Here is a 15,784-nt window from a genome sequence, read left to right on the forward strand (position 1 = left end):
TATTAGTGCTATATATTATATAGTGCTTTATTGTGTGCTTGTCTGTAGACACATTCTTAGCTCTGCACTGATCAGAGACTCTTTAGGTTATGCTTGGAATTAATTTACGGAGTACTGGTGTATACCAATTATATTATTTTTTCCTAAAATCACCAAATTGCATAGTTCTTTCTTCATATAATATTACTGGAAATTATAAGGAAATTGCAAAGCCATAAAATGAATTTATCAAATATGTACACTTTCAGCCTCTCAGTCTCTCATTTAAAAATATATAAATCCATATAAGCCAAAAGTATAAAATACAAAATCTATAAAAACAGTACTACATGCATGATTGTCCTTGCTTTACCACATTAGATTAATTTCTCATTTCAATTATGCACAGAAAGAGTTATTTATATTTATTTAATACAGGTTAATATGTTAAGCGCTATAATATTAATTCTTTTAAACCTTTTGTACACAATCGTAGCCTTTACACTAACTGTTCTGCAGATTTCAATTTAAAGAACACACTGTATTGAAAAAACAAAACCAGAAATTAAATTATTTATTGATATAAACACATAGATGTTATATGTAGTTCTCCTATGAGGAACTGTAAATTCATGTTGTAAAATTCTTGATGTACACCTAGTTACACTTGATGAACTAGGGAGTTACAGTATTTGGAACATGTGATGATTTAGTTACCAAAGACTGTGTGGGAGAATTGTTGGGGAAAAAGCTGATTGTGGACATGGATATGGACCTAATAATGTAGTGATAAAGGAATAAAGCCACAACAATTGTTCATCATAACACAGGCTACCGCTCAGAAAGAGGTCACAGGCAACAACCCTTTGGTAGTGTGGTCAGCAGCCATATATACAAGTTCTTCCAGGAACCAAGTGCCTTCCTGTAAAGACAAAGAAGTGATTTTAAATTTTTAATAATAATTATGGACGACAGTTTTAGAAACGCTAAAAGTGTCACACACCTTATGCCGCAAAGGCCTCATTCCTTCTGCTCCTATTTTGGGATTGCAACAGATGAACAAATAACAACAACAGGTGTTAAAAGGAGTCGGAACTGCAGTTGTCGAGACGGCAACAATTCAGAATCACATAAAGAATAAAAGAAAATTAGTCAAATAAAAAAAGAGTATTGTGTTCCGTTTTTAAATACAGGTGTTTTCTACAGTTTTCTTTAAAGTAATTCAGTATTGTATAAAACCACGACATTACACAGATTAAAGCTCCAAAATGTGAGTAACCTGCAAATAAAATGCTTTATCTCAGTGTCCTAAAGGAGGCCGCTGCTGCTGCTGCTGAGTCAAGGAAATGTGATTAAGTCACCTAACATGAGGAGCCATTACAGATTGAATTTATGGGTGCTACCTCTTGGACTCTTTCAGAGGCAGAGGCCACCTCTTCCAAGTTTAGTGCCCTCCATGTATGGAAAGCAAGTCAGGAGATGTCAGATGTCACCTCAGGACTCGTATAGATCAACCTATCCAGTACATGCAGTTAAATTGTCAAGCTGTCATTGCATTCATTTTACAAATTTATAACTAGTAACTTACTCCAAGTTTAATATAATTAGACTACATTCTCATGTATAGTTTATAAGGTTGATAGACAAGCTCCTAATCATTTCTGACCTGTGAGAATGTGAATGTTGACCTATTTCTTGTCAGCATCTGCAACCACCGGCTCTGTTTAACAGAAAGACAAAGTATTATCTTTCTGAAGGTTAAAACTCAAATACTGGCAAAGGAAATGCTACAACCTAAAGGAGATCTTGACTTACGTTTGACTTCCAGCTTGCAGCTGACAGTTGCTTCTCCGAGATCGTTCTTGGCTTTGCAGGAGTACACACCACCGTCAAAGTTACCAGGCTTGCGGATCTCCAGAGAGCAGATACCCTGGACACAGATCTGCCTGAATTTGGGGTCGTCTCCAATAATCATCTGGTTCTTCATCCATATAACCTTTGGCTATAGAAAAAAACATAAAAATATATGAGAATTATATGAGAAACACAGGATTTTTTTATGCATGGTAATTATATTTAACCATCTCGCCCCCTCACAACCATCATCTCACAAACAAACAAGCAGCAGCAGCGTTTCTATTTATGTTTGTGCAACTTGGCAGGAAAAAAAAACTTTTGATTGAAGTGGACACACAGCATACACCCGGTTTGGGAGTTTTAATGGCACTGACATGGTAAGAACCTCTAGGGGCCCCACAGGGAATGTTACACATGTGACCCCGCGTCCCAGCTGACCTGTCATCCATAATGGACTCTTCTCCTCCTTGCCTGTTTCAACTGCAAAGAATACCAATTCCAGCCTTCTCATCAAGACCAACTACACTACCTTCCTGTTGGCGACCCGGTGGGATTATAAACCGAAACAGGAGGTGAGAGGCTCAGACAGCAGCCAGGTGAAGAGGGAAGATCTTATACCTTCTCAGCTGACAGTCAAGCTGTAGTTTGAGCAATGGCACCCTGGTGTTATGGTATAACCTAGCAGTGAATGCACACTTGTTTATCAGTAAGAAATTATAGCTTGGTAAAATTCTGCATTTCAACATACCAAAGGCCAGGACTGTATAAATGATTTCTTTGTAGGTTTCAGCCATTACATACTGCCAACCATTTACTAAAACATACCATTATGTTTTTAGACAGCATCCCTACCAAGGGACCCAGAACTTGTGGAGTTCCAGTGCTCGCATTTGGTGCTACTGTAGTGATAATGGTTACTGATGCTCTCAGTTTAGTGGAAAAATGGCCCGACATGATGTTGGTCGAGCATAAAAAAATGTTACTGTACCTTTGGGCTTCCCCTGACAGAGCACAGCAGCTTGGTGCTGTAGCCAACAGTGGTGGCTCTGTCAGTCAGAGACGTGGTGAACTTGGGAGGCTCGCTGAAGTCGTGTTCTTTGTATTCAGGAGGCTTGTAATCAATACCTGGAAAGTGGAAGAGAAACGGACTCCTAAACTGCTTCTAGTGTGAAAAACATTCACACTAGTTTGGTTGAATGATATTTTGGCAAGGTATGATGGATTTTCTGACATGCTAATTTCTGGTACTCTTACAATTGTATGCATCTTCGTCAATAAAGAACCTACTGTATCAGCGGATGAGAAAATTCTGTTACAAATTTACAATTAAAGGTCCATTTATTAGCTTTCTGAGCTTTCAACCTTATCTTAGAGTCTGCTAAAAGTGGACTATTGATTTTAGGTTGTATAGTTTCAGTATATACGTCAAAGGTCAAGAATGAACTTCCGTGCTCAAATTTGAATCTATCTGGCTGATTAAAAGTCTATTAGTAGATAGAGGCGATGTTAATATAGGCTCGGTAGTTAATCAGTAGTTAAGAACCTGTCTACAACAAAATTAAAAAGCTAAGGAAGGATCAATTACACAATAACTTCAGAGAAAACAGGAATAAATAACAACAAAAGTGAAAGTTACCTGTCTTCAAGATCTTAGCCTCGTCCTTTGCAACAGTAGCGTCCTCACTTATCCCACACTTGTTTTCAGAGAACACTCTGAACTTGTAGGTGTTGCCCATGATGAGGTCAGAGATGGTGGCATTCAGTCTATGGTAATGCTCCAACACAGTGAACCAGTCCTGTAGACACACAACACACACACACACACACACACACACACACACACACAGTGAGGAAGCGATGAATTAGCAGAGGATGTTTTGGGGATTCAGGATTTATTGTATGTAATTTATCTTTCTATTAATAATCATAATATAATATATTGTGTGTATATAATACATTGTGTGTGTGTATATATATATATATATGTATATATACACACACATACACTATGACCTTGCAAACTTACTCCAGTCTTTTTGTCGGCCTTCTGGATTGTGTAACCTGTGATTTCTGTGTTTCCGTTGTCGGTGGGTGGAGTCCACTCCAGAGCAACATTGAAGCCCCAGGTATCCACAATCTTTACACTGGCAGGAGGCCCTGGCAGCTCTGTGAACAACCGGGCACTGATCAGGTATCAAGTACAGCTTTAAATCTCATCTCATCAAATGAAAAAAATCATTTTAACACTTCACTGCATTTTGGTTAGCCAATCTTATTTCCTCTTTTTGACACATTCTCAAAATTTTGCTCACCGACAATTTGAAGGACGAGTGAAGCCTTGTCCTCGAAGTCGTCCACCTTCAGGCACATCTCATATACTCCAGAGTCATCTCTCTCAGCTGCACGGATAAACAGGATGCTGTCTCTCTCAGTGCTGCGGATGTTCACCCTCTTTGTGTCCAGAGGCTGCCCATTCTTCGTCCAGGTGACCACAGGTTTGGGTTTGCCCTGGTAAAAAAACACAACAATAAATCAGACAGTGAATTTTGAGGAGTTATGTAGTTTATTAATCATGCATTCACAGGAAAAGTCATCTTCAGCTTACTGTGAAGGGGATGGTCAGGTTGATCTTAGCTCCAACTTGAGCGACGTATCTCTGCCTGAGGAAACGAGGCAAGCGGACCTTGGGACGATCTAGAGAGAAAAACAATGAATGAATGAACCAATGATTATTATCTTTTCACCTTTTTGAAGTTATTTTAGCTGATAGCTCCACAGGGGAACAGTGAAATGAAGAAATATCTTGAAAAGGATTGTAATGATCTGTTAAGAGATGTTTGGAGTGAAACAAGAGGATTACATTTCCTTTTTTGTGACCAACAAATCTTGAGGACATTGATAAACCTGCTGAGCTGATCTAAGCCAGGAAATTTTCACTGGTGCCATCAGCGTGTCTGTGTTTTAACTGGTTGTATACATTCTAAGTCCTTTATCCCTTTTGCTATGTATCTGTCTACTCGGTGGTGCATACATTTCATTTTATTGTTTTTTAACAGCATGATGTGTTGAAGCAACAAAACAGAACATAGGACTTTGTAGAGATTATAATGAAGGTAAATAAAATGAAAAGTATATTATACTTGAAGACAGGAATCTATGAAAAGCAGGATAGTTAATATATGTGTATGTTTTTATCTGTGTGTGCTGTTCTTTTGGCTATATGATTTCCTTCTCTGCTTTGCCTATGAGGGCATTTTTGCATTTGTTTATATTGTTGTTTTATATATTTGTTAATTTAATTTTCACTCAAACTCATATTACAACTGTATTGTATCTGTGATTTCTTTCCCTTCCCTTGTATTTTGCAGTTTGTTGAACTGATACATTATTGAAAAAGGTGTAAATCTGCAGGTAGGGAATCAGAATCATTATAATTATAAAGAGGTATGAGAATATCTCAGGGGTGTGGTGCCCTGGTTGCTCATTTCACAAATACTGTATGTGTACCATGTAACTGCGAGATCCTGGATCCTGTCTCTCCTCTATAACCTTACCTATCTCCTTCCACTGTGTATTGGCTCGTAAAAATCCCAAAATAGCCCATCAATCATCATAAAAATCAAATCATGAGGATAGTTAGCCACTGTGACGTTTGAAATGACACTTAAGCCTCAGCTGAGGCTCATTTGTAAAAGTGATTTGGTGAGAAGCACCACCTGCTGAGTCCAGCAGAGCAACATTTGTCAGGACTCTAAATAAAGCAGGCGTACTGTAGTATATCACATCCCCTCATGACGCACGATTGGGAGTTGCAGTTAATTTAACTCCCATAAGAATGCATTAAAATCATAAATAAATTAAGCAGGATACAGAGACTATAAGACAGCAGACTAAAGCAACTGCTTTGCAAACATAAACTGGAACATAAATTATATATTAGCAGAAATATACCACATGTTAAGTGTCTTATCACTTCATACAGAGAGGATTAGGCCTAATGAACATTCTCCCTGTAAAGTCTGTGGCATGTTTCAAAATAAACAGTGAATCTCTCAAAGTGTCATGAGATTTGGGCGTCACCTGAGAAGTTAGATCCATGTCCACCGCCCACACCCACTCAGTACGCGGAGAGAGGACACATACTGGAATTTAGCACCCCCCCATTTCCCTCCTCCCCACAGCCCCCACCTGCTTGCAGTCAGATCATTTGTCACCATCGATCTTGCAGGAGGGAGACTGACACTCCCTCAGCATGAACCCCACCAGGGATCACAATGCAATGCTAACCCCTCGACAGAAAAAAACATGTTAATAGCAGTGACATCCCAGGTATTTTTTCCAAAGCTTTGTGGTCATTTTGTCGGAAACCATTCATAAGTTTCTATATGTGGACCTCTTGCTCTAGCGAACATCACGGTGAACATGGATATGACTACTGAAATATTGCCAGTCCAGCTGGGATCAAGTTGCCCCCCCACATTCAGCTCTCCATTCCGCGTAACGATGATTTGTGAGTGAGCAGCTCCTCCTTTTAAAGCCCTCGGGGTCCAATAATCATTTTACCGCAAATCACTTTAGATATACTATCTATGATTAACACCGTAAGGTGTACAGCATCACTAAAACGGTCTACTTAACAAGTGTGTAATTATCACACTGTGGTTGGGTGGATCAGCGTTTCAACTCAAAGTGGAAACGAGTGAGAAGACCAGAGTTTTATACCGTTAACACTGCTGGCATGTGCCAACAGGACACGGACAGCTGAGGAGAACACATTGCTGAGCTGCTTCTGTTTGACTCCTACACTTTACAACTCCCCTTTGCCATAATAAATGGCTCTAAATGTTTAGGCCCAACCTGTATAATAGTATGTCCTATATTTGTTTAACTTTACAAATGGATCAAGCTAATCACGTATCATGTGAGAGAAGGTTTAATTACATAATATTGCTTGCTCTATTATGTGTTTACTTTTTTCTCTTCTGTGGTAGCTTCATGAACGGTCCTAATGAAATAAACCCATTACAAATTGAAATAAAATATATCTGTCATTAATTAGACCTGTTTGCAATTTGTTTTTAAGTTTGGGTCATTTTGGAGTTAGGGTCCAGGCCCATGTGCCCATATGTATGGTGTATGTAGTATTTATATACCTTTTACTTTGGCTAAATTTTGGATATAGAAGATGATACACAGAATAACGCCTTCAAAAGCCTTTTTTTTGTGTTTCTTGATGCCACTGAGTGCCTGTATTTGTGCACATATCTAAAATATAAAATGTTCTCACGTTTCTGCATTTAAATCTCATATTGTATTCTAGTGTTTTTAAAAGTTACTTAGCTATTTGATGCAGCTGTTCTTGTCCTTAATTTTGCTGCCATGACGCTTTAATTTGGGAGTGGGATCAATAAAGTTTATCTTATCTAACCTTTTTGGGGATTTCTTTCGTGATAAAATTACACATCAAGTAGTTCATATATCATGCTGAAAATGTACACTCTGTTGTTACTACATGTTAAGTGATGTCCTGTGCTGAGATGGATCTCGCTGTCTGTCTTTGTGAACTCTTCTTACCAGCGACCTCCTTCACCAGGACAGCCTCGGGGAGTGCGACAGGGGGGCTGCGGCCACCAGCATTCACAGCCACCACACGGATCTTCAGACGGTCACCGGTGGTCTGGTTCTTGATAATGTAGCGGCAGGACTTCTGCAGATCCTCATTGACTGCTTTCCAGTCCTCAGCTGAATGGGAAAATTATACAAAGTGAAGACAGACTGGCAATTTACAGAGCTGTTGTTTATCCTGATATTATAAAATAAAGACTGTGATTATGTAGGAGGTTGACATATAGAATTAATACATCAGAACACTAAGCAATTCTCGTTGTGTAGCTTTGTAATGTCTTTAGAGTGATTATGTTTGATGCACATTTTTTGTATTAGGCATGAAATTGCTGTTCTGTGGGTAATCAGCGTGCCCTGTCTCCTAAATCAAGCCTACATTGAACTGCTGCTGATATTAGCTTAGGGCTGTAAGTCTAAAAGCAGGACATACAGCAAGACTACTAGCAGCTCCTGAAATGCCTCTTTCCTTGTAGGGAGAAGCTGGGTAGCTCATGATATAACTCTGCCAGTGACACTTCAGGGACAGCTGCAACTGATATGGCTGACCCACATTAAAACAGCAATTTAACATGTTCCTGAGTATATTTAAAAAGCATTTAAACATTACAGAAATAATAAATTAGTAATATAAATAGTACAGATGTAATTATGCTTAATGTACAAACCTGAAATCACCTGTTGAAAGAAAAGCTTTCAACATAATTTAAAGGTCAGCTGACATTTTTGTCAAAGTGTATTAATAATCTGACACATGCATGTGCACCTGGTCAAAAGCAGAGCATGACTTACTTCCATCCTTGCACACTTCAATGGTGTATCCATCCAGACCAGTTGGTCCAATGGTCTCTGGCTGGCTCCAAATGATTGTAACTGAAGTGTCATTCTTATCCTCAATAAACAGATCTAGTGGAGCACTTGTGGGCTCTGCCATAAAAAACATTCAATTATTTAACTGACATTTACAAATGGCAGAAATACACAAAATCATTCTAATCAGATATCGATTCAAAGAGGTGATGACGCACTTCTTTATCTTAACACTGTAGACATAGTAGAAATAGAATCATGTCACTCTGAGATAGTTTTCTTTCTGAATAGAGGTTTACCTTTGGGTGGAGGTGGTGGAGGTGTGGGTGCTTTAGGCTCCTCTGGTGCAGGCGCTTCAGCAGCTTCAGCTGATGTTAAATAGGCATTTGCATTATTATTGGCAGCATGTAATGAGCAGAGCGATGCTACAGCATCAAATTAAATCCACTTATGTACCTGCTTAGCTCTCTGTCTCCCATACTGGGAGGTCGAATGATTTGCAATGCTAATGCTGAAGGGCTTGTTATTTGTTATTCTTACATGACAAATTCCTCTCAGATATTACAGAGAGTAGAGTGAACGGGAACATGTTCTGTTTTTGCAGGTTGGTTTACCATCAGCAGGTGCTTCGGAGTCAGCAGCGGGAGCAGCTTCCTCTGTGGAAGCTATTATTAAATGTTATATATTAATAATTAGTGCAAGAAGCAGATGGGACAAGTTCTACCGGATGAAAAAGAATGTGTCGAAAATGCAGACTGTGTTCAAAGTGTTATAAAGAAGTCAGTTAGCGACATAGTGTAAGAGGTTGAAGATTCAAATGTAATAACACTATATCTTTAATGAGACTTCTCTATAATAACATATCTGTTGTGGCTCATGTGACAGTCTTTTTTACCATCAGCAGGGGCCTCAGCAGCAACAGCTGGTGTTTCTTCTGCAACAGGAGCAGCAGCTGATAGTAGGGGTTAGAAGATATTAGCATTAGATATTAGTGTAGCTAGCTTTGCTGTGGGAAATTCAAGTTTTAATACTTATATAAAATCTCTGTTAATCCACTGATATGTCTGTTTATCATCAGCAGGGGCCTCAACAGAAGCTGTTTCTTCTGCAGCGGGTGCAGCAGCTGATATTATAGGTTAGAAGATCAGTAGATATGGGCTATAACATTTCGAAAATATGACTACATTTTCAAAATGTTATGAAATAGGTTAAATCTAAAAGACAAAGTTAAAATGAGCAGAAATAGGTGAGTAAGATGGTAAGGTAGATACTCTGCTCAGGGTATAATAGCATCGGCTGGCTGATCTGCAGCAACAGGAGCAGCAGCTTCATCAGTGGAGCAGCTGATGTAGATATTAGATGTTAGAATGATGGCGGAATCATGTTACACTGAATATGGTGTTAAATATTAGAAATAGTAAAGAAATATTTTAATAAAACAAGTGTTGTTATGCGTTATACGCCAGTCGTGTAGAATGAGCACAGCCAACCACCTTGACCAGAGTGTTCTTGGTAATTTATTTAGATATTTAAGTTCATGTTAGCTTGTTGGGAGTCCAGATGGAGCTTTCACTGAGGTATAAAAGCGCATATTAGCAACGACTTTACAAGTTAACACCACACAGTTTTGCTAAAAGAAGGCAATGAGCCACTGAAGCGCACGAGTAAGACTTTCAGTGACTTCAAGAAATGAGGTAGTCAGATGTTAAAAGACTCCAAGCAGGTGGTTTATGCAATAACCATGCAGTTTCCGTTTTATGTCGATGACTACAACTCCTTACCTACTGCACCTTCACGCTGAGCGCGAACAATTGCACGTGCGTAAAAGGTTGCCGCGTGCTTACCGTGAGAGGAACCGACTACCTTGGCTTAAATAAGGTTAAACAACTAATCCAAGAAACATCCACTGAGAAACATACTGAAGGTGGACTGTTTACTGTATAACCGACGGTAACTCATGGCTCACACCGCCGCTGCGCTCGGTGCATTACCATCTGCGGGTGGAGGGGTGGGTGGTTTGGGCTCCTCAGCTGGCGGAGCAGCAGGGGCCTCTCCCTCTGCAGGGGCCGCTTCAGCAGGTGCAGCTTCGCCCTCAGCGGGTGCAGGGGAGGCCTCTGGTGCGGCCTCAGGGGCGGGTGCAGGGGCCGGCTCTGGAGCCTTCTCCTCCTCCTTCTTGGCGGGTTCTTTCTTAGCCGCCTTCTTGATTGGGGCAGGCTTGGACGGCATGTTGGAGGTTGCAGCTAAATCCCACCTCTGTTAAGTCCTTAAAACTGGATCCAATGCCGCTATTCCTACGGGGGTAGCACGCTTATATAGGGCCCAATAGGTTCAGGCACCGCCCCCTAATGAATTTAACATGTAACAGATACTGGGCACCATGTATGACTCAGACCACCATGTCCAGTCTCACTCATCAACCCTAACTGTGCATCATTAGGAAATTGTTAGGTAATTCCAGAACAGTATCATTCATATATACATAATGTATAACTAGATTATTTTTATAGTTCTTAATATAAGGTCATATTGACACACAAGAAGCAGAAATAAATATAACATGTATTTTATTGATTTCAACAACCAGTGACAGGTGGATGAAAGCCTTCAGAAACATGCCTTATCCATGTATTGGACCCAACTCTGAAGAACTATGCCTTCTCTCCAGAATGATCCCCTCCCCCCTCAATGATTGTTGCCGCATCCAGAATGCTGACCTATTTACAATCTTTACAATGATATCCTGTACAAAATAGAGAAATTAAGTTTTACAAAGGATTCTTTAAAAAAAGAAAAAAAAGAAATATCAAATATTTGAATATTAAAAAGGAAAACAAAACATTATCTAGCATGATTTTCCCAAACAATACATTAATGTGAACATTTTTCTCATCACACAGCAAGTTTACATGCATTTACAACACTTAGAACCCCTTAACATTTGCACATCAGTGACATTACTGCATAACATTTTTTTAAATTTCTGATTAGTCCACAACAAGCTTTGCAAAAATATGACTATTCAGCAACCTGCATTGGCCCAAGATATCAGATTGATCTCGTTATCTGGTTTGATTCTACCTAAACTACTTACTTAACTATGCAAACATTGAAGTGCTGAACGATTTTATGAAACTATTTTAGGCTCTTAATTTCATTTTTAATCTTTTTGTTTGTTTGATTATCATCATTTGACCATTTACACGTCCAGTCATGATACCTTTGTGGCCATTCATAAGGACAAACACCAAACAGCTTCCAAACAGCTTAATTTTTTTTACCTACATCTATGAACCCTGTTCTCAATGCAACATCAAACAAATCCTCCTTAAGGCTCGGTATCACCTGCTAAAACAACCCTCCGCTTTTATCATGTGATGCAATTTGGTCCAAATTAAGAACTCAATGACAGACCAAATGAAAACACACTGAATTTGCTCGTGAAGTTCAGACATTTGCTGATTGCCAACACCAGTAGAAGTTGCTGCATAGTCCTGATACACTAGTAAGCAAACACAAATCACAGCTACTACAGAGCAACAGGCACAACAACCAGTGAATGAGATGAGAAGCTCGAGCTGATGGCTTTGGTTAACCTGCAGAAACAGACCAGGGTGGGGTTGTTAATACTGCCTAATACCTGAAATATTTACAAGAACTGAAATTATTTTCTATCAGCATGTGACCAGTGTGAGGGTCACTGGCCATTTGGCATCTTTTTTGCTCTTTAATGTCTTTAACTCATTAATGTTGAAGATTACAGGTGACCATTCAGAGCTGCAGCTTAGCTATCAGCCTAATGCAAACAGTACAATAACAAAGCAATAAGCAGCTCAGACACAATTTTAAGTGTTAAACTTTCTTATCAAGCTGTCACAAAAGTGGTCTGACATTCATTTACAGGACTTCTGTACATGTGAAGTTTAGTCTTAGCACCTGAACAGTGACACAGCCCGGGATGAACAGGTGAAATATTTCCGCACAACTATGTGCTTAGGGCTTCTTTACAAAAACCTACACCAAGTATCTTAAAAAGGGTTTCAATCTCTTGCTTTTTACTCCTGCCATGGAACAAATACTCTCTATAAATCGGTTTGCAACTGTGTTGTGTACTCAAATCATTCTGAATACTGTATATCAACATGGGCGTACGTACACTAGACAATGTCTCTCATGACTTGTCTCTACGTAATGTCTTCAACACTTCAACAACACATCCTAAAAAATATCAAACATTATCTCCCAGATAAATAGATATCCATATTTCACATTTCTTTAGCGTTTGACAGTTCTATGACACAATACTCTTTGTGCTAACCTACCCTGAAAGTCTACGAGATCTTTATTCATCACTATCAGTTACCACTAACAGTTCGGGACATTGTTAAAGAGCACCATACGTACCCTAAATGATGATAATAAGCATGAGGAACATTAACAATGACATTTTAAATTCTGTTTGTGAAGTGCATGAACTGTCGCAAATGAAATGGGCATGGGTGGCTTTAAAGTCACTCAGCCATCGTTAAAAGTGTTTTACAGTGGAGCTCCGTGATAAGGCTTCCTTTAAAAGCACCTACTAGATGACTGATGCTGTTAAATGTTTAATAAGTGTTTTCTATACATTCATAGTTGAACTTAAACCCCTAACTTGACAGTCAATATGCATGATTAAAGTACAGTATTTGGTTCAGTATATTAGATATTTGCACCAACTAATATAGATAAAATAACTATGATGTAGCCTGATTGTATGTACATGATATATACAGTAACTACTTTGAATATGGGGGCAAAGATTTGAAACAAATGCTCTTTCCTAGATAAATGTTATATAAAAAAAATCTGAATTCACAATCGAAATCTGGATTCAAATAGCATTTGCTCAGTCTGTTTAATCAGAGGGTGTTTGTTATAGTATCCCTGTGTATCTAATACCTGATATATATGGCAATACTGGTGACACTGTTTTACATAAAGTAACCCATAAAACTAAATTAAGTGCTTGGAAAATGTGCCACTGTGCAGCAACAAACTCACATCACCATTAAATAACTTTTTTTTTTAATGCAAAAGAGTATGACAGCAAGTTTACTTTTTCAACTTATAAGCCATAAAAATGAGTATAATGTAAAAATATGTGATAATGTATACTGATAATTTATCTTAGAATATTTTATCATTTCAAACTGTAAAAAAAGATGATTAATTGAAATAAATAATGTAGAGAGTAGGAGAAATAACTGATTTCTGTTAACTGTTTTAGCTGGGATGATATTGATGAAAGCACCAGTATACTCTGCTCAAGTTGAGATGACACTGACGTCTTTGTTCTTAAGGCATTTTACTTGTTTCACCTGCTCGGGTTGTTAAGGTAGTGATTGCATATGTATAAGATTTGGCCTTCAAAGACTTATACAGTAGATATGTACCAAAGAACTCTGCGATAAACAGTAGCATCTGTCATGCTGTCATACTCTTTTCCAAAATGAGTCACCATAATTGAGATTAGCCCCTGCTGACAAGCACTCCTTATCCCATGATGCACTTGAGCACAAAACAGGATGGACTGCGTGTGCTGTTGCAGAAAATCACCTGAAGTCTAAGTGCTGAGACATTTCATAGTGATCTAGTAGCACCGATCTAAGAGTACTGACAGCTAACATGGCGGTAAAGGGATGTGAACAGAAGTGAATATCATCCAGTCAAATATATAGCAAAATCATTCAATATAGCTTCTCATTCAATACTTATGAACAGACTTTTGAAAATACTGTATGTATTAAGATGATTTGTAATTACCTAGTTACACATTTAACCTACTGCAGGAATGACAGTTCAAAATCCCTCTACAACCATTTCCGATGGTTAGTCTTTGTTCCTGAATGTGCACTGCATCATTACAGTGGACAAAAATGTAATTTGAAGTGCTAAGTGTTAAGTATAAGCTTTGTGTTCAAAGTTTAGGCAGGCTAGGGTCTTCTTTGTCTGGGGATTCAATGTAATTGGCAGCCTCTTGGAGTTTCAGAAGCATTGCCATCTATAACAGAGAGAGAGAGAGAGAGTCGAGAAATCAGCAATACTAAAGGATCCATTTCAGTTTTAGGAATTAAACAAAGCTGAAAATTCTGAGAAAAATCACAAAAATAGACCATGAAGTGCTCTCTTTTACCAGTGGATCAGATTCCATGGAGCTGGGTGGAGTCTCCTTGTGAGGCCTCTCCTCGCAAGTCTGACCGGGGCTGCTGGAGCCGATGCTGGGGGGAGGCAGGTGGAACAGCTTTGCCTGGTCCTGCTGGGCAGACGGCCAAGGCAGGGTGCCCCTCACCCACTCCACTGGGTCCTCCCATACTGCCTTCTGTCCGTGGACCTGAAGTGTCACAACATACCAGTAACAGTAAAATTAGAGCACAGCTCTTCGAGTGAAAGGGAAGCCCTTAGCACTTCATGAATCTAAGATCTAACTGGAGACCATTTCCTAGATTTGATGGCTGTGGTTTCGTACCTTGATGCCATCCTTGGCCCCCTCTTGCAGGTAAGGGATAATAGAGTGGTTCCAAAGGTCAATGAACCATGATCGAAACTCATCCACCGTGACGGGACAGGACAGGAAAAAGCACGGGCCTGAGGAGACGTGAGGAGAAATAAGAACATACTGAAGTACTCACTGACAACATTTTTACATCATTCACACAAATAAAAAAGTTCTTGATATTTTACAAAATAAACATGCAGCATTCTTCAGCCCTAAAGTCATGCCCTGTCCTGATAAGAGTGTGTTTCATACCAATGAGGAAGTCCGACGTGCTGTGCTTCTCCAGGAAGGTGTGCAGATGATACCACAGTTTGGGCACCCAGTCTAAGACCCTGATCAGGTCCTCATTGGTCAAGCTTCTCTCATCTTCTGACTCCATCAGTTTTCTGTGCAAGTAGCGTACCAGGAAGCCGTTGGCTGGCTCCACATTGTTGGAGAAAGTCACCATCCTAACATGATGAAAAGTCATTGTGTACATCAGTAGGCTACTTTATTAGCCGCATATGGGATTAGCTATGCCATTATCCCTCTTATACACGTCAACATTTACAGTTTAAATTAGACCCATAGTGATTGTCTGGGTGAAAATTGAGAGATCTATAATTTGACTGTGTGTGTGACCCAATCAAAACACTAAAATAATAAATTTATAAAAATTTTATATCAGACTTTTTCCATTTCACCTGGCTATATTCCCTTCCTTCATCAATGTGACAGCATCATACAACTAATAAAAAAACCTCGTAATCAGTTTAATTTAACCAAATAATTTTACTATACTAAATTTACAGTTAAATCCTTTATTTTATAGACACCTTAGTCGTGACCCTTGTTTGATGTGTTTTCCGGTTTTGGTAGTGTAGAATTCACTATTTTAAGCAGAGGTTAAAATGTTACTTGAATAATCTTAAGTGCAGGTAATAGTGAATTTAGACTTCAAGCCACAAAAATAAGTCTTGACTGTCACTTTCAAAGGTGCAACGA

General features: G+C 39.0%; 2 protein-coding genes across 18 annotated transcripts in view; both read right to left on the reverse strand.

Annotated features, from left to right (window-relative positions):
- Nucleotides 1–538: 538 nt before the first annotated feature.
- Nucleotides 539–10,523, reverse strand: mybphb (myosin binding protein Hb). 5 transcript variants are annotated; one of them, XM_046076507.1, is made up of 16 exons: nucleotides 10,260–10,523; nucleotides 9,164–9,220; nucleotides 8,883–8,933; nucleotides 8,568–8,636; nucleotides 8,251–8,385; nucleotides 7,411–7,578; nucleotides 4,442–4,530; nucleotides 4,149–4,344; nucleotides 3,863–4,002; nucleotides 3,473–3,632; nucleotides 2,825–2,961; nucleotides 1,795–1,981; nucleotides 1,646–1,699; nucleotides 1,383–1,494; nucleotides 983–1,014; nucleotides 539–901 (listed from the first exon to the last, which is right to left on the reverse strand). In XM_046076507.1, exons 1-13 carry the CDS (start codon nucleotides 10,492–10,494, stop codon nucleotides 1,668–1,670), a joined length of 1,656 nt encoding a protein of 551 aa, XP_045932463.1. In that variant the 5' UTR covers nucleotides 10,495–10,523; the 3' UTR covers nucleotides 539–901; nucleotides 983–1,014; nucleotides 1,383–1,494; nucleotides 1,646–1,667. The 5 variants fall into 5 exon arrangements, with proteins under 5 accessions (XP_045932463.1, XP_045932464.1, XP_045932462.1 ...); XM_046076508.1 differs by having other exon boundaries at nucleotides 983–1,074; XM_046076506.1 differs by lacking the exon at nucleotides 1,383–1,494.
- A 292-nt stretch (nucleotides 10,524–10,815) lies between these two features.
- The window catches only part of nav1b (neuron navigator 1b), an 87,577-nt gene continuing 82,608 nt past the window's right edge, over nucleotides 10,816–15,784 (reverse strand). For 12 of the 13 annotated variants that reach the window (XM_046076022.1, XM_046076020.1, XM_046076019.1 and 9 more), the window contains 4 exons: nucleotides 15,053–15,249; nucleotides 14,771–14,889; nucleotides 14,438–14,635; nucleotides 10,816–14,305 (listed from right to left, as the gene is read on the reverse strand). In XM_046076022.1, the coding sequence (XP_045931978.1) occupies nucleotides 14,222–14,305; nucleotides 14,438–14,635; nucleotides 14,771–14,889; nucleotides 15,053–15,249 (598 nt within the window). In that variant the 3' untranslated portion in view covers nucleotides 10,816–14,221. The remainder of the gene's footprint in view (nucleotides 14,306–14,437; nucleotides 14,636–14,770; nucleotides 14,890–15,052; nucleotides 15,250–15,784) is intronic. The other variant, XR_006829086.1, reaches the window with a different exon arrangement.

This window comes from Micropterus dolomieu, linkage group LG18 (genome assembly GCF_021292245.1).
Source record: "Micropterus dolomieu isolate WLL.071019.BEF.003 ecotype Adirondacks linkage group LG18, ASM2129224v1, whole genome shotgun sequence".
Classification (NCBI taxonomy): domain Eukaryota; kingdom Metazoa; phylum Chordata; class Actinopteri; order Centrarchiformes; family Centrarchidae; genus Micropterus; species Micropterus dolomieu.